At 44.5% G+C, this 27,172-nt stretch overlaps 1 protein-coding gene across 1 annotated transcript in view; it reads left to right on the top strand.

Moving 5' to 3' along the window:
- The window catches only part of LOC144099367 (dnaJ homolog subfamily C member 13-like), a 153,742-nt gene that overhangs the window by 60,306 nt on the left and 66,264 nt on the right, over positions 1-27,172 (top strand). Inside the window, exons 19-28 of the mRNA XM_077632600.1 lie at positions 1,184-1,343; positions 2,355-2,417; positions 2,873-2,974; positions 7,666-7,770; positions 9,322-9,612; positions 12,818-13,018; positions 16,826-16,974; positions 22,799-23,000; positions 24,410-24,522; positions 24,872-24,950. Of these exons, the coding sequence (XP_077488726.1) occupies positions 1,184-1,343; positions 2,355-2,417; positions 2,873-2,974; positions 7,666-7,770; positions 9,322-9,612; positions 12,818-13,018; positions 16,826-16,974; positions 22,799-23,000; positions 24,410-24,522; positions 24,872-24,950 (1,465 nt within the window). The remainder of the gene's footprint in view (positions 1-1,183; positions 1,344-2,354; positions 2,418-2,872; positions 2,975-7,665; positions 7,771-9,321; positions 9,613-12,817; positions 13,019-16,825; positions 16,975-22,798; positions 23,001-24,409; positions 24,523-24,871; positions 24,951-27,172) is intronic.

Genomic DNA, 27,172 nt, shown 5'->3' with positions numbered 1-27,172 from the left:
ATGAAGATGTTGTGGCTGTTGACCTTCATGCAACGAAGATGTTGTGGCTGTTGACCTTAATATAACGAACTCACTACGCTGACTGTTTATTAGCTAGTGCTGCGTTACTTGAAATTCGACTGAACCAAGCTAAAGTTTCAAGACTATAAAAGAGTAATTGCAGCAAGCAAAGGCAGTTGACACAGCGTGCTGTGCTTCAGTGCCATTGGCCCTGCTCCGCAGCTTTCGCTTTTGCAGCATCACACCAAGTGGAAATATAACATTTCCTGTTCAAGAGCAGCGCAGAACAACAAGATGTAGCGAAGAAAACACGAGATAAGCAGTGCACACCCATCACCGCCACTCGGTTGTCAGTGCGATTTCAGCACCGATGGACCACATGCACTGGGTGGCACCGGTGGGTGCAAGGACAGTGGAGCGAGTGACATTGGAGAGAGTGCCGGCACTGTAGGGGTAGTTATTTTCCTAGCACTAAAAAAGCCCCCCTTCCCCCCCACCAAGAGCTGCATTGGAGATCATAGTGGCTGCTGCCGCAGTCGGGTTATCACCCAGTAGTGAAATGTTTCCCTGTTTTTATGGCTTCGAGTAATGGGAGTTTAGTGTGGACATTTTCTAGGGGATTTCACCTACACCTAATTCTCATTTTTGTTTTGTTTTTGCATTGTCCTAGAGTATTGCAAAAACCACGGTCTTCCCTCAGTTTCGCTATATCTAGGATTAACTGTATTGATATCATCACAGTTTGCCCGTGAAAACAACCAGTTGTGGCAAATCCCGCTTTTTATTTTCGTGCAAAGCACTAGAGGAACAAAAAGAAAGCATTTTTCATGATTTTGTGACAAACACATTCCGTTCCATCCTAGCTTACTCCTAGAAGAAAATGCAGGTGTTGATGTCTCCTGTGTTTTTACGTTCCTGCTCTCCAGAAGCACCAGCCACCAGCCATTTTCCCAGCCCACTCCACCTTACCCCCCCCCCCCCCCAGCTAAAGGGCTGCCCATCTACCCACAGTCACCCTTGATCACCTCCACCTAGCACTGCCCTCCAGAAAATGTTTTGTTGCTTGCGTGTCCATTGTTGACTGTTCAATCAGTGTCCCTTTGAGATGAGACTGGCACATACAGTTTTTGTGTGATTCGCTGACTGCAAAGAGGGGGCTGAAAGAGATGTGCTTGCTCTGCAGGTCAGAGTTCTTCAACGACCTGTACCACGCGTTTCTGCTCGCTTCGGATGCCGCACGCCGCTGTCAGTGCCTGCAAGCCATGGCACTGGTCTATGGTCGCCATTACGTGGACATCGGGCCTTTCAACGACACCAGGCACATCCTGACCAAGCTGGACAAGGTAAGGCCTAGTGTTAGCTCACCAGTCTGATCTCTGTAGCCTTGGCCATGCATGAGTGACTCCACATCACTTTGTTCTTTTTTTTTCTTAGCTGTGGTAAACGAAGGGCTGGGCTGTTTTGCCATAGACAGGAAGGTCAAAGTGTGGCCAGAGCTACTGGAGACAGATTTGAGTGGTTGTCACTGTATGTATGGTTTTTGGGAGACTTTAGGTGTCATGTCCAGGCTTGCTTTAATGCAGAGCAAGCTCAGTGAATGCACTAGACGACAGCCCTTGTGTCAATTATTAGTTACTACATAAATGTATTGCCGCACGCAAGAAGACGCCAAAGATGACGACTGGATCTACGAATGCAAGGCTGGAAGAGGAAGAAGCTGAAATGCGCCGGGACTCTTTCTGGTTGACCAGTAAACCGTTTTTATCTTCAGCTCCCCTCGGGGTTCTACCGTGGCGTGACGGTATGTATGTAAGGGCCACACCCTGTCTTATCAAGGGAACTATTAAAACAAAAATCATTGTAAGGGCTGCACTCAACCTCTCCACGACCCACACTGGAATAGCCTTCGAAATGCGCACATAGATGAGCTTCGAGATGCTGCCCATGGATGGTGTGTGAAGTTGCCGATCGTGTCGTCACTGTCGTTGTTGGGGAAACTTTCCTTCTCTGCGAATTTTCGCTATCGATATAGGCATCAGTATCACCAGCTCCAGCTTTTTGCAGCTGTCAATCGCATGTGCGTTGTGGCTTTTGTGTGCTGTTTGCTTTTTTTTTTATGAACTTCCGCCGAGCATTGCAATTTTAGCAGCAGTCGTCTCTCACACATAGGCTTCCTTTTCATCAAGAGAATGTGCGGGTCAACTACTACACCTGCATTAAGCTACCAGCAGGAAGAGACTCAGAACGATGGCCTTCACTGTTTTCCTCGTACTGTGTAGCATTTGGTAACGCTGGCTACGATGTCTGTTTCTGTTTGTGTGAGCTGACTGGTGTCTTCCCGTTTTTTCCCCCAGTGTATGGACCGCATGGAAAGGGACCGCCTGCTTATCTTCCTCAGCAAGCTGATCCTTCACAAGGTGAGGTGCCCGAAGCCTGGCAGAAGCTAGCATGTAACAGGCTATTTTGCACTGTGATAACACTTGCATTTTTATAAAGTTAACCTTGGCTTTAAATCAACCATTTCATAGTCTTTTAATGAGTGGCATGCCTTTGTTTCTCTCACTAACAGTATGTTAACATGTAGGGCAGGCCATTATTGTTCAAAACATTTCTTTTCATGCAAGGCCTTAGGAAAGCTTCAGCTAATCCTTGTTCTCAGCCAAAACTTGGTTGTTTGCCTCTTTGGGGCCTTGGTGACGCTTCTCCTTTCCAGCAAAAGACTTATTTATTGCTGACAAATACTACCTGATATCGGCAGCCATAGTGAAGTGTTCCGATTCTGCTTTTTTCTAAACTACTTGTACCATCATGGCTTAAGTGCTCTAGCCCCATAGTTTTTAATCTGTCCTTGACTGCTCTTCCGATGGCCCAGCGTAATGTCAAGGAGCTCTTGGATGCTGGCGGTTTGGCTACCCTGGTGGAGCTGGTGACCTTGGCCCACCGACACGTCAGCCGGGCACTTGTTCCAACACAGGTGCATGTTCCCGCATCTTCCCTCACCACAGCTGGCAGCTGGTACAAAAGTAGTTTGCCAGAGTTTTGTGATGAGAATACTCAAAACAACGTCTTGCTGGGCAAGTTGGTAACTGTACATCTTTTTGGTTACAGGCGCGAAAACACACACAACACAAGGTAGAAACACGGGACGGAGCGCCACTCACAACTGATTTATTTGAAGGCAACACAGACAAATATATACCATCGTACAAGCAAGGAATGCTATCATTTTCAAAGCTGACATGATAGCGAAGGAGTGAAAAAATTCTCTGCCTTATACAAAGATATATCTCTGTATAAGGCATATCTTTGTATACAAAAACATATCTTTGTATACAAAGATATATCTTTGTATAAGGCAGAGAACAATTTTTTCACTCGTTTGCTATCATGTCAACTTTGAAGATGATAGCATTCCTTGCCTGTACGATGGTATATATTTGTCTGTGTTGCCTTAAGTAAATCAGTTGTGAGTGGCGCTCCGTCCCGTCTTTCTACCTTGTGTTGTGTGTTTTCGTGCCTGTAACCAAAAAGATGTAAGAGAATACTCAAGTCAAGTCAGAGCCAGGGCATTAATTATTTTCAAATGTACAAGGCAGTAAAAAAAATTTTGGACCGATAATCATGTGGCTAGTAAAATGATCCATTGCAAAATAAAAAAAACCAAGCAGCCGTAATGAGCAAAAAAAAAAAAAACAGGAATAAAACGCGCGGAACAAAATACACGCTTGAAGCAAGAATTCATAGCTAAGCAAACACTAACAGTGTTTACCGTACTTTATGTGCCTGGTCCAACAAACGGCCTTTGTTGCCCAAGTTCATGCTCATGTTGTTTTATGCCCTTGTTTCTTTCAAACCAGCGTGCTCAAGTAAGTGTTTGTTCCGGACTTTATTCTCATCTTTTTAAGGGGTATGAGGGTCTTAAAAACTTGTTTTTTATTTGTCAACATAGCCTATTGAAACTTGCCACACAGATGTGTCATAGAATGCTGATTTCAAATACGCATTTAGATTTCAAACCTCACCTGGAAAGAAATTTATAGCAAAATAACATCCCAATTAGGTCATTTCTTACGGGCCTTTATGATAATTTCTCAGTTAAAAGAAGCTTTTTTAAGAACATTTAGACATTTCCAAAGGTTCACCGCACATCCTAAAGCTTTCCTTTTTCCTGTAAACATCATAGATTAGCAATTAGGCCTAGTGTGGGATAATTAATGCCACATTGCTTTTTCTTTCCAATTTTGTTATTCATTTATGATCAACAAGATGAATTTATAGCCATTTTATTAGCTTTAGGATGTGCTGTGGGCCTTTGCAAATATCTGCTTATTCGTAAAAAAGCTTTCTTTAACTGATAAATTTCTATAATGGCCCGTAAGAAATCACCTAATTAGGATATCGTAATTTGCCATATATTTTCTTCCAGGCGAGATATTTGAAATCTTAATACATATTCAATATCAGCTTCCTATGATATACCTGCATGCTAAGTTTCAGCAAGATATGTTTACAAATAAGAAAAAAACATTTTAAGAAGAAGATATGTTTACAAATAAGAAAAAAAAATTTTAAGACCCTCATAACCCCTTAATAGACTTAGTAAGGCTAGCTTAGCTGATAGGCTTCTGTCACAGCTCTCAGATTGAAAGTGACGATGCCGTGTGAAATTGTATATCACTACTGTTGTGGCAGCTGCAGTTTTCTTTAAAATAGAGTAAACACTGTTAAGATGAACTTCATTAAGACGAATTCTTGAACGAAAAGCAACAGTGCGAGACCATTGGTTGGTTTCCCATAGGATTCAGTATAAAAAAATTCTGCTTAAGGTGAACTGTTTCATATGAGCACCGGTTGAGACAAACTTTCGCAGGCACTGTGAACCACGGCAAATCCTGCAACGACACTGGTCGGACACCCATGTGGCCCTGTTGAGAAAAAACTACGTTAAACGCCTCTACACAACAAAGCACACCCCCCACAGGATAGCTTTCGCACCCCTACATGCTAAACTGTGCGGAAGCTGCCTTGTGGGAGCGCTCTTTTTAGTGGGAGAAGCTTTCTCGCCATTGCGCAGAAGACGGGACCTTCACGCCTGCCTAAGCACTGCTCAGAAATGTGACATAGCTAAATCTCAGCATCGCATGCAATGTCACATGCCACATATTGCCTCCAGTCAACTAAATGGCGCATAGGCAAGGAATGCACCTGCTCTTTGACTTGGGGCTTAAAACTTGGCCGTCGAATCTACATCTCATGCCGTGTTGCAACGTACATTGGCAGAGTGCTGCTCTTAGAGTTAACAGTTATGCTGTGAATGATGTGAGAGAGATGCACAGCTACCAAACTGGGTACCTTTCATGTGTTAGAACCCGAGGGAAAGCAAAAATCCGAAAAAAAATAAATGGCAGTCACTGTGGGAAACTTGGAGAAAAAGAGCTAGTGAACGAAAGAAAATTAGACCAATGCTGTTTTCAAGTAGGGTAACGTGTGCTTGTTTTATGCCCTAACTCTTCAGCACACCTCACACATTGTGTGATGATTTATCTATTTGTGATTAAACACTTGCTGAAGGGCCATTTTATTCACCGTTTTCATGTAACTTTCATTTGGACACACCCAGCATGCTCACATATTTTTTTTTGGGGGGGGGGGGGGGGGAGGTGGGGGGGAGGGTACTTTTGTTAAAATGGATTTGTGGCACAAATAAGAGTAACATATTTTCATGGTTTGTTAAAAGAAAAATATACGGCAGCTGTGTCTTATCAGTGCTGGCCTATGGGGCTGAAATATGGAGGCCAATGAAAAGGGTTCAGCTTAAGTTAAGGGCAACGCAGTGAGCTATGGAAAGAAAAATGATAGTTGTAGCGTTACGAGGCCGGAAGCGGGCTGAGTAGGTGAGGGAGCAAATGCGGATTAATGACATCCTAGTCGAAATCAAGAGGAAGAAATGGGCTTGGGCAGGGCATGTAATGCGAAGGCAGGATAACCGCTGGTCCTTAAGGGTAACTGAATGGATACCAAGAGAATGCAAGCGTAGCAGGGGGCGGTTGAAAGTTAGGTGGGTGGATGAGATTCAGAAGTTTGTGGGATATGGTGGCCGCAGCTGGCAAACGACAAGGTTAATTGGAGGGACATGAGAGAGTCCTTTGCCTTGCAGTGGGCGCAGTCTGGCTGATGATGATGATGATGATTATGAATGTGTAGAAATCGGCATCACTGTGTAAGGATTTGAAATGGGCTGAAGTAAACGAGGTGTAGATATTTTTCAAATATGTGTTTACAATGTTTACAAAGACGAGCTGTTAAGAAGACTTGGGTGCACACTGTGGGTTGTGGGATTAAACACACTGTGCCCAGATTTTAGAGCACGTCCAATCCAAGGGGCGCTTCATTGTCCGTGGGTGCATGGTCTGGCATGGAACTGGCTTTTGCTGGATTCACTATAATAGACATCCTGCTGTTCGCACTGTCATAAGTAATGGTGGGCAGTAAAAATGTTGCTCTGCTTGCTGCAACTCTCGTCACTGCTGGCCTTGAGCTTAGAGCTGACCTGAGTAGGTGAGAATAGCATGTGCTTTTCTCGCTTGATCAAATAGTAGGCATGCCCAGTGCCTTCTGGAAGAGGCCGATGATGAGCTTGATGAGAAAAGGTTACTACCTTTGGGGCTGTGTGTGGTTGAGTAAGAAAAGCGTGAATTTAACTTACTGCAGCAAAGTCTAGGAATAGACGACAGTAGAATCTCTGTGATACGAACCCGGTCGATACGAATTTCGCGATGATACGAATTCGTGGAATTCCCTGGCCAGAGTGCATAGTGCATGATGTGCGGAATTTCGGATGTTACAAACTCGCTCTCTCACCTCTATGGATGATTCGAATGTGCGAGCCGACCACACCCTGCAGCACTAAGCACTGCCTGCACATCGCCGACGTCGCGATCGCCGGTCGTGCGGTACGCACCGCGCACCATGCACTGTGAGAGGCAGTGTGCAGCCCGCACATCACCAAAGCCGCGATCGCTAATTGCGCGGTACACGCCACGAGTATATAGCCAGCTGTGGCCGGATAGCAGTGAATAAATCTCGTCACGTGTAAACAGATCTGTGTGAATGCATTTTTCTTGCTTCAGCATAGGAATTTTTGTTCGCTTCGTTGATGCAAAATTTCAGATAAGAATTTTTTCGTGACGCCGTGAGATTCGTATTACCGAGATTCTACTGTAGTTGGTAATCTATCCTAAAGAAAACCTGCCACAGATCTCGAGCAAAAGAGGACATACACATGCACTGAATCATGCTCATTTGAATGTCCTTTTCTGTACATTATACACAGTGTTGTCTTTAAAACATTTATTTTGTTTCTGCAGTCTCATTTGAAGAAGGGTTGATTGGAGTCTTACACATGTTGTAGGCAGAACATAATTTTCAGGCTTGTCCAGATGTGCTTCTGCTGCCTCTGCATTGTCGGCATTATTTATGGTGTATGTTGCAGGTCAGGAACAGCTGAGAGTTTTCTACTCATACTGTAGTTTTTTTTATACATATGGTGTTAATTGCTTTAGCATGGTGCTTAAAATTCCACCAAGAATGCATCAAATGGGCTTGAGCATTTCTGCTGTCAGCTTATAGTTTGTGTGTGCGTGCATTGTTTGTGGCCTCTTGCAGATGAACGTTATTGAGGCATCGCCCGAGATGACCTTGAGCCTCGAGAAGGAGTGGTACGTGGGTGGCGACGGCAAGGACCGCAAGGGGCCCTTTGGCTACGACCAGGTGAGCTACGGCCAGCTACATACAGCCTGTACTGTCAGATTGCTGTAGCTCTTCTGCAGTGAAAGTGCACTGGTGGGGGTCTTCAAACTGTGAGCATCTGCTCTTCTTAGTTCGTTCTTTAATTTCCCACCACTGGAGGTGGCGGCGGCGCCATCCTTGGCCAATATCTCTCTTGTCATGCACACAGTTGCATTGCCCCCAGGTACGGGCAAAATGAGTGCCAGGTGCATGTGTCTGTTTATGTGTGTGTGCGTGTGCGCGCGAGCGAGTGAGCCAACCGCTGCCGCATAGCTATTCGAACTGGCAAGGGGATTCAGTGAGCAGGAGTGGCACAGTTTACCAGAAGACTTGAAATGCCAGTGGCTGTGAAGTGCACTGCCCTCGAAAGGACACCTGGTCCTGCCACTGTCCCAAAGAGGCCCACGGGTTGCAGATTGAAGGAACTTGGCACAGCAACTGCGCATTAACAAAAGCCCACTGTGCACAAAGTAAGCATCTGCTCGAGAGCTGATGATGAAAGGCCTGCTGGGTGAGGTCTCAGGAGAGAGTCAACAAGGAGGTGCGGTTGAAGCAGAGCGAAAAGAAGAGAACAGACACGGGCACCTGTGTTCAAAAAGGGTACTTTCCGTTGAAAGGTCATTTCGAAGGAGCTTGCACAGGAATTCTGTGGTTTGAGCGGCCAGCTTCTTGTGCTCTCAGAAGCGGCATTCTCCTGGTGATGGGTCAGTGCAGACTTGTGAGTGAGCCCTCAGCCAGTCTTTTAGCAACCAACTTGTCTGCAGAAGTCCAACTTCAGTACCTTTGCGATCCTTCTTGCATGTGATTCTTACAAGTCAGCATACAATTTGCAGGTGATTTGTGATTCTTACAGCTCAGCAATCTCTAACATGGTCTTCATTTCACTGGGGCACGATTTTCTACCTGGAGCAGAATGACAGGATTCTTGACATGCATGTAGTCATGGCTATAAAGTTAACATGATGATTTAATCGAGTTAACATGATTTAATGAAAGCATTCAGTATATAACATCTTCCTGTTATGCTCATTCACAAGGCCATCATCGTCATACAGTCAAGAACACTTATAACGGCCCCACTTAAGACGAACGCTTGCTTACCACAAGCAAGTCCTGTGCAACCGTCAAAATATACGTTAGGGCTGTGGCGCTGAGTCTCGGCTATAACGAACATCTGTGAGCCTAGCCGATCTGCTACAGCCAACGCCTTGGTGCCGCGGACCTCTTACCACATGCTGAGATCTGACGAACCTGTGCAGTGCAAGCTGTGACAAGCGGCTATCCTACTTAATCTCCCGTGGTATCTCGCCCACAAAAGAACCTCATTAGAGTAGTATGCTATCACTGCAATGCAATACCCAGTGTGCATGCGTTTGCATTTACAGCATGTAAGTTGTCTTAATAAGTGCCCTCTGTAATTTTTTGGTTACTCGAAAAAACTTTCACAAGGACAGTATTCAGCGGGTGATCCCAGAGTAGAACTACCCACATTTCTTACCATTGTCTCTCTGTCCATGTGGGTTCTGTGTGCAGCTGCAGGAGATGTGGTCGGAGGGTGGCCAGCTGTCAGCGCGGACGCTGTGCTGGGCCCAGGGCATGGCTGGCTGGCAGCCGCTAGGGCGGGTGGCGCAGCTGCGCTGGGGCCTGCTCGCCACAGGGCAGGCCCTGCTCAATGACGGTGAGCTGGCGGCCACCGTGCTCTCGGTCCTCTCCTCCATCTGCTCCTTCTATCCGTCGCGTGACGCCGATGGTGCTGTGGTGCGCCCCATCCCACGAGCCAAGCGACTGCTCTCCGAGCGCTCCAGTCTCGTCCACATTGTTCAGGTGGGCTGGAGCTTCACATTGGGATTGCCTCTGTATGCCATGTGTGTTTGCGGAGAGAGGGAGCTTGTGCATTTATGTGTACAACACTAAAGCCAAACAAATGAGTTGGGGATACATTTCAAGGGCAACAGCGCGAAAGATGGTAGAAAAATCTCCAGCTTTTTGTGGCTCATAGTAAGGGTTCATGCTGTATGTTGCATGCTCCAGGATTTACAGTGTAACCTTGATATGAACGCGTTTGATATGAATTTCGGAGGGATGCAGATTCGCGAAATTCTTTGGCCACAGTGAATTCTGTACAATATGCAGATTTCTGGATGTTCTGAACACTTTCCCGGGCCACTATGATGTATACAAACATGCAAGCTGTGACTGCAACCCCAAGTGCTAAGCGCTGCCTGTACATTGCTTGCGCTATGATCACTACTTGTGCGGTACGCTCTGCGAGCGGTGAGTGTATGGCGCATGCCCCGTACCGCATTGACACCGTGCTGTACGCACTGCAAGTTGTGAGCTGTGGCAGCGTGGCTGTAAATTAATTCCGTTAGCCATAAACAGATCTGCGCGAATGCATTTCCCTGCTTCTCTATATGGATTTTGTTGATTTTTTATCATATGATATTTCGGATGATATGAATTTTTTGCTACCCTGTGAGATTATACTGTATATTTTATTCCCCCAGAAGCTGGGGAAAAACCATGGAGTTATTACCACGGATGCTTGTTATTCATGATGCAGCTTAATTTGGGGATGAAGTTAAAGTCCACACTTAAAAGCGAGAGTTCAGGACACGGGTACTTACCAGCCATCTTGCTGCCATCCCTGTTTCAAGCACTGCCTATCCTAGGACATCCTGATCCAAGGCTCTTATGCATTTAAAACGGTCACTGTGACATTGAATGAGTGGTCTCGTGTTGTACAATGGCAGGCAGGTCTTGCACTGACATGGCAGCACCACAAAGAACATTGCATTGTACAGAACAAAAATGTGATAAAATAAGGAAAAAAATATAAATTTGAACCACTTTTAGCGCAATTCAAATTGTTTCCATATTGTTTGTGAAAATCATAACAAAAAAATAAAGAGAACCGTTTCTTGACCTACTCAAAATCGAGTGCAGATAGTAAATTGTCTTTTGATGCAAAAATCATCCAATAAAACCCGAATTCTTGAACCTTGTGCTGAATTACCCGGCTCGTACCTGAACTTCTGACAAGAAAATATGGACCTATTTTTACCCATTAAATATAAGAAAAAATCAAACCGAAATACAAATGGCCCTAACTATATTTACACGATTCAACGTGCAGATTTTTTTGATGAAAAACGATCCTTGAAGCAGCATGTGTGTTCCAGTCAGATACAATATCGAAACCACGTTACAAACAGCCCCAGTTTCATTGGCATCAGGAGATGGTGGCTGAACCTTGTTGCATTTGCATTTGGCATGGTTGGCATCTTGGAGACGCGACGCGTAACTACTTCGCTAGGCCTCTTCCTGTTTTCCTTCATCGCCATTTATCGCTAACAAGTTGGACATCTTTGCTGCTGCTCAAGAATGAAGATGGAAACAACGTCTGTGGAGGCTCATCCTTACGAGAGCGTTGGAAAACAAATGCTGTGGTGCGCTAATAGCAAAGAGAAACTGTCTGTCAAGTGACGCAGAAGCATGATGCCAGTTGCTTCTGATGCCAATGAAACTCTCTTGAATCGGTCAACTTCTTTGTCGAATTTCAGCATGGGTTCCATAAAAACATGTCCACTTCAACGCAGCTATTATCCGTAATTCATGACTTTTCTTTGGCCATTGATAATCGCGAACAAATAGGTGCAATTTTCCTGGATTTATCTAAGGCATTTGATTGTGTGCCGCACAACTTGCTTATTGAGAGGCTAAAAGAAATCAGGATGCCAGACATTCTTATCAGTTGTTTGCAAGCGTACCTACAGAATCGCAGACAGTGTGTTGAATGTGGTGGAATGAGGTCTGAGTGTCTGCATGTTCTGTCCGGTGTACCGCAGGAATCTCTGCTGGGACCGCTTTTGTTCCTCATATATATTAATGATATTGCTCAAAATGTTGATGAAGGTATCACTGTAAAATTGTTTGCCGATGATTGTGTTATTTATTCTGTCATTAAAAATTCTTTCTGTCAGCAACTACTAAATACCAATTTATGTAAACTCGCGGACTGGTGTGAACAAAGAGCGGTGAAAATCAATTTTTCTAAAACTGCGTCAATGACAATTGCAACTAAGAAACATCCCCTACAATACGCTTACAAAATTGGAGATCAATGCATAAATGCAGTCACATCCATTAAATGTCTAGGCCTGACAATTACTACCAATCTTAAATAGGATATGCATTTCAATGATATATGCTCGAAATCATTCAGGAAATTATGCTACCTACGCAAGAAATTAAAAGGGTCCTCATCGAGCGTAAGACTTGTAGCATATCGCGCTATGATTCGACCAGTCCTAGAGTACGCCTCTGTTGTGTGGGATCCGTACCATGTAAAAAACATCGAGCAGGTGGAGCGCATCCAACGTCATGCAGCCAGGTTCATCTCATCCGATTACCGGAACCGTTCTTCCGTTACTAATATGCTGAGGCAGCATAAGTTGGAGCCGCTCCAGATGTGCAGACAGATTCCCAGGTTTAAATTATTGCACTTACTATATCATAACAAAACAGGATTGCCACGGGATTCGTATTTACTTTGTGCACCACAAAGATCATCAAGGCTGAACCGCACAAAAGTGATAAGGCCATACAATGCCAGGACTAAGCAGTTCCAAAGATCTTTTTTCCCATGCACAGTCGAACAATGGAATTGCCTGCCTGCTTCGGTTGTTGAATGTACTAACATTAATACCTTTGAGCGTTCTTTGCAAGCTTACCTTTTGTAACCCTCTCCTGCCTAGGCAGCACTGCTGCGTGTAGTATTTTGAAATAAATAAAATAAATATGAATGCCAGCTCAGGCTTCTTTAAATTTCGCTTTTTTCATCCGGACAAGAAAATCAGCTGCACATTAAAATTGGGTAATTGCTACAAGTATGCTACTCAATCCAAAAGCATTCGATAGCGAAGTAAATTGATGTACGAGCAGACGAGTGCGTCATCAAAAGGGCGTCTGTCAGAAGTGTTGCTATAAATGCATTGCTAATTCTACACACTGGTGTCATGGCTTGCAGATCCTGCTCACTTTTGACCCCATCCTTGTGGAGAAGGTTGCCCACCTGCTGTTGCAAGTGATGGAGGAGAATCCCGCCGTACAGCAGCTGTACGCCACGGGCTTCTTCTACTTTGTGCTCCTGTACACGGGCTCCAACCTGCTCACCATCGGGGAGCTGCTGCACCGGGCCCACACCTGTCAGGCACATAGGTTCGACGAGGTGCGAGCACCCTAACTCTTTCCCTTGCGCCTGTTGAGCAGGCTTCTGTCATGTAGTAGTGAAGTTCACGCCAGCCCAAGAGATGTGGGAATCTTTCTGGCAACCTGCTGGTAGGCCCGTGTTAAGACGGATTCTTGGATAAGATGATCATGGCTAATTTCCCGTGGGATACAATGTAAAAAAAAAAAATCTGCTGTGAAAAGCCTGAGGGAAAGCGAAAATCAGAATAATTGTAAGTATTACTGGGGGGAGGGGGGGAGTGCGTTTGGGGATTGGGGTAATGAAAATGAGGGAATATGCAGCATTATGACTGCTTCCAGGCAGGAACCACCACAACAGCACTTAGCAAGGGAAGAAGAAGAGAGAGAAAAATAGACGGTGAAAAAAAAAAGCAGACCAATGCTGTTTTCAAGTAAAATAATGTACTGCTGTTTCATGACACTATTCAGCTCACTTCATGCATAGTAAGAAAATTCTGAGTCTGCTTACATGGCAAAGCATGTGTTTGGAGGGAAGGAAAGGGGGCAGTAGATCTCTGCATCTTGGTGGACACCTCAATCGCACCTTAAAGCATGCAGCTGAAGGTGCATATGTTAGGGAACCCCTGTTGCAAGTCTCAAAGTATGCAATTGAAGGTGTATATGTCATTGGTGGGAACCACTGTTGCAAGTTAGCCTCCAACTTGACTAAAGCATGCAAGAAGAAATGCTATGACACCACCCAGAATGCAGTGCGGCCAACAGTTGCTCAAAATTTTGGTGAATGTTTTTGGAAATACTGCCACCACATTGAGGTCAACCAGTGAGGGCATCACTGGGATTTCATCTGCACTTATGGTATCTGTCATCGCTTGTTTCTGGTTTTGCACCTTGCCTCTCCTTACTAATCAACTCATTTTTTTCTTTGAGGAAAGGGAATAGCCTAGTAATGCTTTCACATTAAAAGTTGTTTTACTGTAAGATGTATAGTATGCTCACATGTCTTTTTGAGAGCACTTCTGTTGAGATAAGAATGAGGTTCTGATAAAACAAACAAATTTGTACGAACCTTCTAGTTTATCTCAAAGGGCGTCCACTGTATTTCATCTTTACCGGAATTGTGCACTTAGTAGACATTTTCATTCTAACACCTGCATCAGCTTGATACTCGGTTAACTTTAGTACAGGAGCTTTGCAGTTGCCTCATTGTTACATTTTCTGCAAAGTGTCATAAACTCTGACGCGCTCAGTTACTGCTGCTGATGGGTGTCCATTCTTAGAAGGTCAGAGCACAGTCAGCATGAGTGGTGTATTTTGAGCCTTGGCAAGCACCTATTAATAGGGGTGGGTGAAATTACATAATAGATTATGAATGAAATGTCAAATTTTTTTTTTTCGTTGTAAGTCTCATCATTAATTTTCATGCCAGAAAAGCAGCTGCTGCACATGTCTTTGCATGATGATGATGATGGCAGCCAAGTTTGTCACAAATGGACTGCTTTAGCTCAGCCTAGACTGGTGCAACCACAAAAGAACCTCAGGTAAAAAAAAACTTCTCAAAAATAGATTTAAAAAAGTGCTTGTTTCTGTACTAAAGACTGCTTCTATGGTACATTAGCAGTGCAGGAAGATAATACATGCTATCTATTAGCCTCATCCTTCGTTCTGTCTGTACTAATTGACAGCATGGTTTGTCATAAACAGTTGACAGCATTGCCATCTGCCGAAAGCAACTTGCTTGGTCCTTGCCTTGTTGGGGTAACCATTTGGCTGCCATGACTTGCTCATAGTCACCTAGTTTTTGCGGTTGTGTGTGTTGAATTTTTAAGGAATTGATTACTGGGAGGGGGATTTGATAAGTTCGAAGCTCAAGTATGATGCGAAATAGCCAAGCATTATCACAGTGTTGCATGCATGTTTTGAAAACTACTACCTAGTAAGGTAGTGGTTACGAGCTGCGTCTTACCATGGTTTGATTGCACATGACACTGCGTGGAAGGTCACTAGGTGGCATTGGCTCAAGTTAGATACAGCGTAGAGCATCATGCTGTGTTTAAATTTTTGCAAATAAAGGGAACAACGCCAGCCAGTATTCATGGGTGCGTGAAAAATGTGTTCAGGGATTGTGCACCATCATATGTGCTGTCAGACAGTGGGCAGCTGTGCTTAGTTGGGACAGGAGAGAGTCGTTTGAGCATGATCTGTGGGCCTGTTGGGCAGTTCACGTCACCACTGGTGAAATGGGCTGTTGCAAGTAGGTTGCTACAAAACTGGGAATCAGTCCTGGGCTCGTAGAAACAACCTTGCCCAGGCATCTAGGTATGTCCAACGTGCATTTACATTGGGTGTCAAAGATGTTTACATTGAAATGGAGAAGAATGCATAGTGAATGAAATGTTAGCCAGGGTGAACGCTGATGCGAGCTGCTTTTTTGGTGGTTGGTGTATGAAGATAAACCTGGATCTTTCTTTGGGACCTCAAGAGCGACCAAGATTGCAGCTTGAGAATCCTTCGCTACTTGTCAAATTTAATTTAGGTAGCCTATGGGAAAAATATTCAAGAATCTTTGAGGCAAGAGTGATGCTCTACTGATAGACTAAACAGCCAAAACAATTATGATTGGAGCCGCTGTGGTGGCTCGGTGGTCATGGTGCTCGGCTGCTGACCCGAAAGGCGCAGGTTTGATCCCGGCCACGGTGGCCCGTGAACTGTGTTGACGTCAATGCGAAGCTGTTCATTGCAGCGTCCCTCATAGCCTCAGTCGCTTTAGGAAGTTAAACCCCATAAACCAAACCAAATCAGTCATGAGAGGGGCTATAGTCGTCAATTGAAAATTCAGACTCCTGATTTTTTGGAGATGCTTGATTATTCGCACCTAATCGCATCACTGCACCACTGGGTCAGTGTACTGTGAGTGACTTAAATTTCCGATGCATCGCAACTGATTAAACTGATTGCTCAATTTTTGGACCTCCCTCGCTGTTGCTGCAGCACTATCACTAATAGTCAAGCTGCCATACGATGTATTCAGTGGAACAACGTTGTATTAACTTCAAGCAGTGTTCACAAAATGAAGCTGTCTAAAAGGGGGCCTCTTAAATGGCCAGGTCAATATTCACCGCAGGCTCACATATTGTATAAATGTGTTTGTGAGTTTATACTGTTCTCGAACGTCTTTTGCAGCAAAAACTCAAACAGTAATTGCAATTTCATGGAACTCGTGTGTGCCAAGTCCCGAGTGTGAGAAGAGACAACACCAGAAAGCATGAAAGGTGTATACACCATCACAGAGATGGTGAACGGAAGAAAGATGTGGTGTACTTCAAAGTGAGGAGGATGTGCCCACTAGAAAACGCATCATAGCCCTTATTTTTCTGTCACGACACCCAAATTGGTCTCATCATTATGCACGAGCCATGATATTGTATGCAGTAACATACTGGTTGTGCCTAGGTCAGTTTTCAGCTTTAGCCGCTATGCCTAATTATGAACTTCAATGACGACGGGGTGTTTGCTTTGACTGTTTGTCGGTTTTGCTGTCTTTATCACACAGTCTTTGTCATTTCATTTTGCGTGCTTTGTATGATGCGTGGAATACACTTCCTACAACAGAGAGCTTGCTTTTGTATCTGAACTTTGTCGTATCCCGTGTGTTCATCCACCACGTGCTGATAGCAGGCAGCACAGCCATCGAACACCAAACTTATGAAAGTGGTGACCACCCATGGTCTTTGTACACTACTCATAAACTGTGTAAACTGCATACAGTTTAGTTTAACCCCATCTCTCGAAGTGTTGTGAAAACTGTACCTGTGGCCCTGCCTTGCAGGGTAGTTCACTAACACAACGGAGCATTTTGGGTCCACTACTGCCGGAAGCCATGGTGTGCTACCTGGAGAACCACGGAGCGGCCAAGTTCGCCGAGACCTTCTTGGGCGAGTTTGACACGCCTGAGGCTATCTGGAATGCCGAGATGAGGTGCGGCTGCGAGAAAAATTGGCTGCCCTGGCTCCGTACAACCACGGTGGCATTTTCACACTTACACTTGTTATGTGAGACTGTCTGTATACAGGCAGAGCAGTTTTGTTCCTTACCCTGTCTCACACTAGTTCCCGTTTATTCTTGGGCCACTTCAGTGGTGCCAGTACTCCCTGTTTACCATTGTGAAATTTTTTTTTTTTCCGAAGGCCAGCCACTTCGTGTGATCAGTTTGGGGAGGCTGGCTGTGCCTGTGAGATGTCGTATCAACCTTTACAACTTTGTTCTTCTGGGCACAGTAATATGCTGCTAGGCAAAGGCAGCAGCGTTTCGAATGGCACATTTGAGAGAGATAGCTTACTGAGCAGGTGTGGCACAGCCCAGAATGCACGTGTGCTCAGTAAAGCCCTAACAGCGAAAAGATCTGTTGACAGCATTCAAAAGTATTGAGCAGTTCAGAACTGCTCTTCTGATCGGCATGGCTGATGGAGTATTCCTGGGAACTCAGAATTTTCGGTTGATTATACGCAGTTGTTTTTTTACTCATTGCATCTCTGGGCAGCTTCACAGCTGGTATCGTTGATGTATGAGTCTGTCTTCCAAAGTATTCAGAACTGGCATCCTTAAAGGACTCTGAAATGATTTCCATGGGCATATTCTAGTGCAACAGACCTGTGGAGGTTGTCTTTGTGGGTATTCGAGTCAAATTTGAAAGCTCTGCACGTGCCTTATAATTTAGAAATAATTTTTAAGAACCAATTAGGGTGACACACCTCACCATACGTCCCCTGCCCCAATGAAGCCAGTGGGCAGATGGCGTGAGCTTGAAGGCTGGCCTTTCTGCCCACCGTCAGGCTAAAGGAGCAGTGATTCTTAAAAATTTTTTCTAAAAGCTTTCAGATTTGACTCGAATACTCACAAAGACCATCTCTACAGATCTTTTGCACTAGAGTATGCCCATCGAAATCATTTCTGAATCCCTTTAAGGGCTCATTGGAAAAAAAAAAAGGCACCGTAAAAGAACGGCTGTGGCTACTGTTTGTCAAAACACATTTGCAAAGTAGTGAAATACCCATATCAAGGTGCGCTCGTCATAAGCGAAAAAGTGGCAGTCACTTGTGCCGAGCTGAGGTCATCACAAACTTTTAAAGGGTTAAAAGTTTGGACTTCATAGCTATTGGGCTTCCATGCTGATGGTACTGACATGCATTTATTTTAGGAATGTCACTAGTGACTAACTGTGTTCAAGTGTTCAGTGGAATATTGCATGATGGGGAAACACAGGAGGTAAGCTGAAATTTTCAAACAAAGGTTTAAATAAAAGAGTAATGGAATTCATATTTTGGGATTAGTCCGAGTTCCTTGTTCACCCTGAAGGCTAGATGTACTGAAGACATGGTGCTGTGTGGCTGCACAAATATGTTTTTGTGCACTAGAATGTATAAGAACTGCATACGGTCGAACCTTGTCATAGCGAACAGGTGAAAAGTCGTAAAATAGTTCAATGTAGCTGAAATTCGAAAAATAAAATTTTGAAAAAAAGCACTCAAGTGCATTGCAGCTTAGTTAGTGAAGGGGCGGCAACTCAGGCAATCCTTACTAGAGAAACGGAAAGACTTCTTCAGAAGTTTTAGCACCCTTTCGAAGGCGTTTGCAATGGTTCCAGAGGTTGCCAAAAAAAAAAAAAAAGCCTAGTGCACTAGGCTGGCTTCCCCAGATCACAGCCGTATTGTGTACATCAGAACAAATGATGCATCAGAACAAAAGGTGCAAGGCTACAACTGACCTCTCCAAGGCTTATGGGGCACTCTCGACAGGTGTGGGAAGCATGAACGCGTGCTGACCACTAAGCTACCAAACCTCCACACCCCTGTATCTTCTATGGCGCTGTTGTAGAGTGCTAGGTACAGTGCAGTCCACTTATAACAATATTTAGAAAACCAGAAAATCTGATCGTTGAACTGAGTATTGTTATATCTGGACCGACAAAAAAAAAAAAGCAAAAACAGACCCACACATTCCCTCATGCATGTAGGTATTACCCCATGCATGTAGCCACCCCCACCAGCGTTCCTTTCAAGGGTGCACAGCGTCTTGGTGCTCTGCCAAGTTCACTGAGTGAGCCACTTTCTCTGGAGCTCTTATCAAAAGATAAACGATAAACACGCCAGGATGTTACCGGCGCACAGCATCTTGGCGCACTGCCTATGTCTTCACTGCAGACAACGCGAAACGGGAGAATGGCACAAAAAAGTTGACGCTTAAAGAAAAAAAAAGCAAATTCTCAACCATCTCAATGACAAATTGGAGAGGGGGAAGGGGTTCAGAGTTATCGCCTTGTGCTTAGTCGGCGTGACTTTTTACCCAGTTCAGGAACACATAAACGGGCAGAATCTAATTTTTGTTTGAGCCACCGTTGCGCCGCAGCGGCCAAGCAAGCTTCTTCCTCCAGTGATTGTGACAACAATAGCACCTGGTTCCCAAGGCCATAGGCAACGCTCGCCTACGGACTTAGCGACGCCGGTCCATTTGCGGAGTTATTACGTCATTTGCTTCAGAGGAATTTATTTTTTATTAAACTTTCACACAAATTATGGTCGTAAACACATTCAGGTGGCCAGATTCGTATCGTTGCATCCGTTATTTCGCCGATAATTGTTATAAGTGGATTACACCGTATCACAATAGAAGCACGACCCTTGGCGTGAACGCTTGCCACCCCACTACTTGTCACTCGTGTACGGTGGCAAAGCCAGTGTCCTGTCATCCAAGCGTGCACTGATTGGTGCTGGGGAGTTCAATATATCCGTTTCATCACCAACCGTGTTTGATTTATAAAATAGTAATTGCATTTTGTTTGTTAAAATATTACAAAGAGTTTGATCTAGCCAATGATTCGTGATATCCATGTGCATTATGTCAAGGTTCAACTGCACATAATTCCTCTCTAGTTGAGAAAAGTTATCTCAGAACGCATGATTTCATTGCCAGCTTCACTGGCAATGGTGAGACAATAGGAGTGATGTGACTTGCATAGTTACTAAATCAAAGCCACAGATTCACACAGTTGGCAACCTTAAATTCGGACCACTGACTTTTCAGAAATTCTTGATTATTCGCACTTTTTCGTGGCACCGCGACTTGCCTGAGAGCCAATGTATAGACGCTTTCAGCGCGGAAGCATGGGCGCCACCATATTTGGTCACATGACTATTCCTCCATCGCTGGCCTTCGGGCCTTCTCGTTGCGATGGCTGCCGGCGTGCTGGTACCAGGCTGCAAGGCGCTTCTCTTGCTCTCGCTGTAGATAACGAGTTGTCGGATGGCACAAAAACTTCGTTTGAGTGTGCATAGAAATTGTTGGTACTAGAAAATGTTTTGGTTAAGCATCTTATTTAAATACTTCTCTCCTTCAGACTGCCCGCATCGGCCCGTATGTGTCAACAAACTGCGTTCAGCTACGTGCGCGTTCATATTTATTCAGTAAATTCACCATCTAACGCTATTTGTGGACCACATAACTTGTTGTCGAACTGCAGATGAAAAGCGCGGCAATGCCTGAAAGCTAGGACTCGATATTTTTGCCGAATGGAGGAATATGTGTTCACAGCTAGCTATTAAGAACGTTCACCGCTCAGCACTGTGCACGAGACTTTAAACCGAATGTGCGCATGCGTGTGATCACTGGCCGATTGCCCAGATATTTACTTTATCATCCATTAGCATTCTGGCTTCCAAAAGAAGAATATGGATGTTGTTCAAAGGCCCCTTCAGAAGATCGGCAACGTTCGGCTGGGCTCTCTTGCTAAGTAAAACTGAAAACAGCTCTGGGGTTCAGCACCCACAGATGTAATCAGCCAGAATAAGCTGAAATATACGAAGTCCTGTCATGATAAATTTCACCGCTGTTTCTACGTGCATTAGCGTACTTCTGTAGACCTTTACATCGGGCGAGAGAATTCTCAAAATGCCTCCTCTGAGGACTGTTGCAAACGCTCCGTGGCTGCTTCCACCGTGCTAGTGCCAAGTATGCACGACAGTTTAGTGAGCCTTTGCTGATGCCCAGGAAGCATTTATTACAAAGGTCTAGTAAAGGTCTAAAAAAGCACCTATTATTTGATGCACTGGATCAGTGTTTGTCGAAGGGCAGAAAGGCCACACGCATGTACACATTGACCTTATTTCTTCACACGATGAAGCTTGAACGTGTCCGCACTAATATCCACAAGAAGATGTTTTTTAATAAACTGCGAAAATAATGCGGCAACATTACAGTGGCGCAAGATATTACTGCTGCAAAAATATCACCAGCTCGTTCTGGCATTCCCGCAGCTTCTGCTGGCACTGAAATAATCTGGTGCGTGGGGTTCGTGATATGTTTATTTTTTCGTAGAACAACACGTTCATGCTGCTTTCAGGAAAACCAGAACCTGAACTCTCTGGACCGCTCCTCAAAAAACGCCAGCTTGAGTCACGAAGTGTGCGAAATGCAATAAGCGCATCTATTTTGCCTACACCGGACCACAGGGATATTAGCTTCACATTTTAATTCGACAGTGTGCTTGACATCCATATCATAGCCGGGTTGTTTACGAATCACTAGACATTCGTACCCAAGCTGCGAGCAGCGTTTAGAACTGCGCGCCGATGCTGCTAACGGCGGCTCCGAAGGCCAGAAGTGGCTGCCGTCCTAGTGGCGCCACCTGTCGTGGACAGAGCGAACTGCTCTCTGTAAACTGTCTAGAAGCGTGCCTGAAATTTCGGATGTATCGCAACTGATTGCTTGATTTTTCGAACCTCATTTGCACTTTCCCAGCACCTCTACCAATAGCCAAATCGTCATGTATTGCTGATAGTGGTACCTCGTTGATTCAGACTTCAAGGGGGATCACAAACACAGTCGAATGAAGCAGTATTCAAGCTCAAAGGGAGCCTCTTAAATGACACCGTTGGTATTCTCTGTGGGTTGGCATATTGTGCAGTCACAGTTCACAGAAGTAATTTGTGCTGACTGAGTCCTTTAGTTTCATATATGCAAAGAGGCAGCAGTGGAACACGTGGGAGGCGTACGACTTAATAGAGACTGCAAACGGAAGAAAATGGCTCTGCTTTTTACATTGATCGAGAAGCTCATACCTGCTACAAAACACAACGCAGCCCTAAATGTTCTATCACTGCACTGTCAATACTGCGCTGCGACGACAGGCAATACGCCTCTCATTATACTCAAGCCGCGGCCAGTTCTGGGATTGGTTCCCAGCAGAGGCCAATGCTGATAGAGCTTGTACTTAGGCTGTTTGTCTGTTTTCTCATCTTTATTGCCATCTTCACTTTTCATTTTAATTGTGTACATGAGTCATGTGAAGCTTCAGAATATGTACACAATTACTGACCCTTTTCTCCATTGTATTGGTTGTTAAAAGATTAAATAAAGAGATATCGTCACTGAAATTTAATTTTTTGGACTGCCCAATTTTTGACATTTTTGCAGTCAGTAGAAATTCCGAAAAATCGGTCGGTGAGTGTAGATGCAGTGTGTGGCACTTCATAACTGTTTCAAGCATGAAGAAAACCTTTTGTTGTTTTATATGTGTCCAGGTGCTTTATGCTCAATTCTGTTATCAATAAGCACTAAGGTAAACTACAAATTTTTTGTCAGAGAGGTCAAAGTTTGGCATGTAGCCAATTTCATTTTTATTGTAATCTTCACTTGTGGTATTTTTCCTTGTCTGAATATTTATTCTGCTTGCGTGATGAACCAGTAAGTGCACTTTTTGTACGAATCTGGGGCACATCACCTGAAGGAGGCAGATGTTCGTCTGCAGGCGCTTCATGATGGGCAAGATAGCGAGCCACATTGGGGACTTCACGCCGCGGCTCAAGTCCAACACACGGGCCCAGTACGACTACTGTCCCATACCGCCTGTACACTACCCGCAGCTGCACAACGAGCTCTTCTGCAACATCTACTACCTGCGGCACCTGTGCGACGTGCAGCGCTTCCCCGACTGGCCCATCAAGGACCCCGTGAGTTTGACTCAACGAGAATATGCTTGGAGTCTGTGCTGAAATGGACACTGAATGTATGGGAGCAGCAAACAGGGTGCGTTAGGAAGTCTCATTTCTAGTGCTTATGTCAGTGAACTGTCATCTAGCGATATATCAGGTAGCATGGGGTTATACAGTGATAGAATTGCTGTGCCATTGCTTGCCATTGCTGTGCCATTGCTGTGCCATTGCTGTGCCATTGCTGTGACACAAATGGCATGGCAGTGCTGTGCCATTTGTGTGCACATGTAGCAAATGACAACTGCAGCAAATGGCAAATTGTGCTGCATGCTGTTGCAAAATCCAGTTTGCACCACGTCTGCGCCGCAAGGTAACTTAAAAACTTTGGAGAGAATGAAACCCAAACTGAAAGGGCTGTGCTCGGCTCTCGTGACCCGGCTGCCATGTCGCATGCATATCTTTCTGTGGTGGACTTAGCTTACTTATGGTGTGGATGGCTGCTTGACAGCTGAGAAATGAAATCGTATGACTAAATAACTTGCGGGGAAACCAACAGTGCAGTGGAAGCATTCAGCTCAAGACGGCTTCTTGTAGCGCTGGGCAGTTGGCTCGTGCGTCTCGGAGAGGCCTGGCAGTTTCAACTGTTGGCTGCCCACTCCTTCCACGGCAGTGTCGCAGAAAGTAGGGCCATGGAAATATTTGAAATTTTGAATAGTTTATGAATTAAATCTGCTGTTCAGTTCAAGTTACACTGCGCATTTTCCATTTGAAGTATCCACAGAATTCGAAAAGTTAAGGATTTTCCTGTTGGAGTTAAAAAGTTTTAGCTTTACTGAGCTGCGCTCACTAACTTGATAAGCATGGTCTCGAACTTGTTACATAACTTGTGCTTTTCTCATACGGCCAGTATCCAGCACTCATCAGAAGTGCACATGCAGTATTGAGAGGCCTTGCAAGAAAGAAATTTGTTGAGAGCTATCGGGACCCTCCACAGCGTGGCTGCATGTGCTCTTGGATAGGAAAACACTGCACCACCACGCGGTGCATTTTTGCGCTGTGTCATGACTCAGCCATGAATGAACGCGCTAACGACTTTTTCGTGGCAGTATACAGTAGTCTCAAAGTTCTTCAAATAAAGGACGTGTGTACCTGAAACTGCATTTTTTTGCCTGGGTTCTATTTTTTTGCTGTGCTCGCTTATTAAAGCTGTTGTTTGTGGCTGTGTTTTGTGAACAGCCATTTACTTTATTTTAAACAGAGCATTCATATTCGAACTACTTGAAAATATCAGACTCAATTTGCTGTCAAAATATGATAAAGCAACCAAAAAACTTGATATTATCACACCCCCGTGCACCTTTGTTCTTCAGCTTGTTTAGGTGTCTATGTGTGAGCACGTGGAATGAAATATCAGTGCTGTTGTGCAGGTGTCATTATTGAGAGATGTGCTCGAACGCTGGAGGCAGGAGCTAGACCGAAAGCCACCACCCCTGTCCCTGGAAGAGGCTTGTGCTGCACTGGGAGTCACCCAGGAACAAAGGTCAGCCGCATGTCACTTTGTTCCTCTGGGTTGGGTGGTGGTTGTATCGGCGGGCGCATGCCGGCAGTTTGCATGTAATTTTCAATTCCTGACTTCTGGATTGCCCGGGACAACAATAATTTTTGGCTGAACATCCATCGGTTCATTATACTTCTTATATGTATTGTTAAGACAGGTGAACAGTATGTTGATGCAGCCCAAAAAGGGTAAAAGTAATATGCATGTCAGAGCGTGTTTCAAAGTGCTTATAAGCACTGCTACAGCATTTGTAGTGTGCTCTATTTCACCAGTACCGGGCACCTTTTGCTCATGTGTTTTTAAAGCTTTTTTTCTAATGTTGGTTGGGCAGGTCAGATGACTCAACCATTCGACGGGCATACTTCAGGCTTGCTCAAAAGTATCACCCAGACAAAAACCCTGAAGGACGGGTAAGTACTATGCCTTTCTGTTTGCTGCTCACTTTCTGTGTATTAAACTTAGAAAGCATGCTTGCATGTTTCTTATAATACTTCTCTCCTAGCATGCTCATTTATGTCGTGGTAGTTCATCAGTAAACCTCTTTGAATGCCATGCTGTTGTCGTAGTAGTTGTAGCAGTATGCCCATTGGGATGGAAAACTTGAGCTCCAGTTCAGCTGTGCCAGCAAGGTGTAGCGGTGATCCAATGCTAAAAATTGATTCTGAGTTGCAGATGTTTGACATTTTGCATCTCACTTTCCTGCCATTTGCTGTGTGGAGCCATGCAGTCTTGATAAGCTGCTTAAAATACAATTTTTGCATTTTGTTGCTGCCCAGCAAAAGAAAAATGGCAAAATCTGCCTTGTTTTCAGCCGTTTGGACAAGACTCCAGTAATGAGGTTAACTGTGATAAATGATCTGCGATAGTGGCTGTAAGTACTAAGCTGGTAAAGTGGACAGAAGTGAAGTTCAAACATATTTGTGGGAGTGATAAGGGAATGCACGTAACTAATATAGTAAGAATGGTATATTTGTGCTCTGAAGTTATCCTCCCTCAGCACTGTGGAACAAAAGAAAATAAGGATAATGAACATTACAGAAAATTAGGTACTTAAGTATAATACACCACTTTACCCCAAGTAAGGGTGAAAAATCTGGCAGCATTTTTATTATGATGTTGCTCCTGTAATGTAGCGGTTTAAGCATTGGAGGTACTGTCTGCTTTCTTATAGTTCGAAAAATTAGGTTATTTGCATGCTTCGTGTAGGCCGTTCATGAAGTTCTGTCAAACACTACTAATAGTGTTTCATCATCAGCTGCAGGTTTCTGTCATTTCTGGTTGCTCAGTGATTGTCAGGCACTGCCCTGCAGTTGTAGTGCTTGGCATGAAGTGTACTTTTGCCTGCATTTGTTCTTCCATAATGTGCTTCTTGGAAACAATATGTGCTTGAATTAGAAGACCGACATGCCTTTCGTCTCATGTCCGTAGACACGGCTTGAAGATGCTTGCTGGCGTCAGCATTGGTAATAGTTCCGCTTGAGAAGCTGTTGCCATGCAAGGACAGAGACTTGGTCTGAGGGCTTTCAATGCAGGAATACACTTAACGGCTACCTTTTCAACTCCCATTGTCCGTCACTGTTCTGTCCACTAAGGCTACAGGACATCTATAGGTGCCTGAGTGAGGCTCAGAGGAGTTTAAAAAATTCTCGTGCGTTGTTTTTGTAAGCACTATTACATCAGATGTCATGAAGTGAAAGCAGTACTAACTGCGAACGTTTTTTTTTAAATTAGTACCTACAATAACGACATTGTGTAGGCACAGGATTATTAGTCTGGAGGAGTTTCTAGTGCGTGGACTCCGGTGCCAAGGATTGCCACCACCGTGCGGTACACAGCCGTTCAAACAGGAATCACGGTGGTGGCGCCTGATGGCGCCACTTGTTCGCAAGGTGGCTGAAAATCTGGCATCTTCGGATCAGTGCACGCACATTGTGCGGGCATCGGTTACTCCCCTCATCATCTGCAATGACTTTAACGTCAACGCTAAAAAATCACAGTGGTTTCCAATGTTCATGCATGAACTACTCACGGTAACAATTGTTAACAAGCCACCTCAAGCCACTACAAGAAGTGCATCTTGCATTGATGACATCTTTGCAAGACACATTGATGTAACCTGCGTGAACTATGTGTCTTCAGTTTTCACATGCCGTTACTCGCGGTCCTGCACGACAGCGCAGAGCACACGCGTGATTCAAAGCAAGTTTCCTCAAAAACTTTACTTTGTTCATGGCAATAGAACATGGGTCAGCACACATGCATTCCTGCAGTGGAATTTTTTTTTTGCGTAGCACTGATTAGTTGCAGAGACTTTGCATTGAGTTTTTACTGTCAGCCAAGCACACTGCTGGTTAATTTACATAGCAAGCTTTTTCGCAAGCAGTCTGGCAAAAAATGTTTACACGTCTTTTCCATGAGTTGCTAGAAGTTATCGATCGCTAGCAAACTTCTAACCCACATTTTTTTAGTGCAAAATGCGGCCATTTCGCTTCCAAAATAAACCTGTATGTAAAAGCTCATTATTTCAACCCCCGTTAATTTAGAAAATAAAAATTCAGAATGTAAAAAGTAGTTGTCATTGCGTTTTTGTTACCTTAAAGCAGGCAGCCATTACCTAGTCTTTCACCGAACA

This window comes from Amblyomma americanum, chromosome 7 (genome assembly GCF_052857255.1).
Source record: "Amblyomma americanum isolate KBUSLIRL-KWMA chromosome 7, ASM5285725v1, whole genome shotgun sequence".
In the NCBI taxonomy this organism is placed as follows: Eukaryota; Metazoa; Arthropoda; class Arachnida; order Ixodida; family Ixodidae; genus Amblyomma; species Amblyomma americanum.
This window is presented reverse-complemented; position numbering and strand designations above follow the sequence as displayed.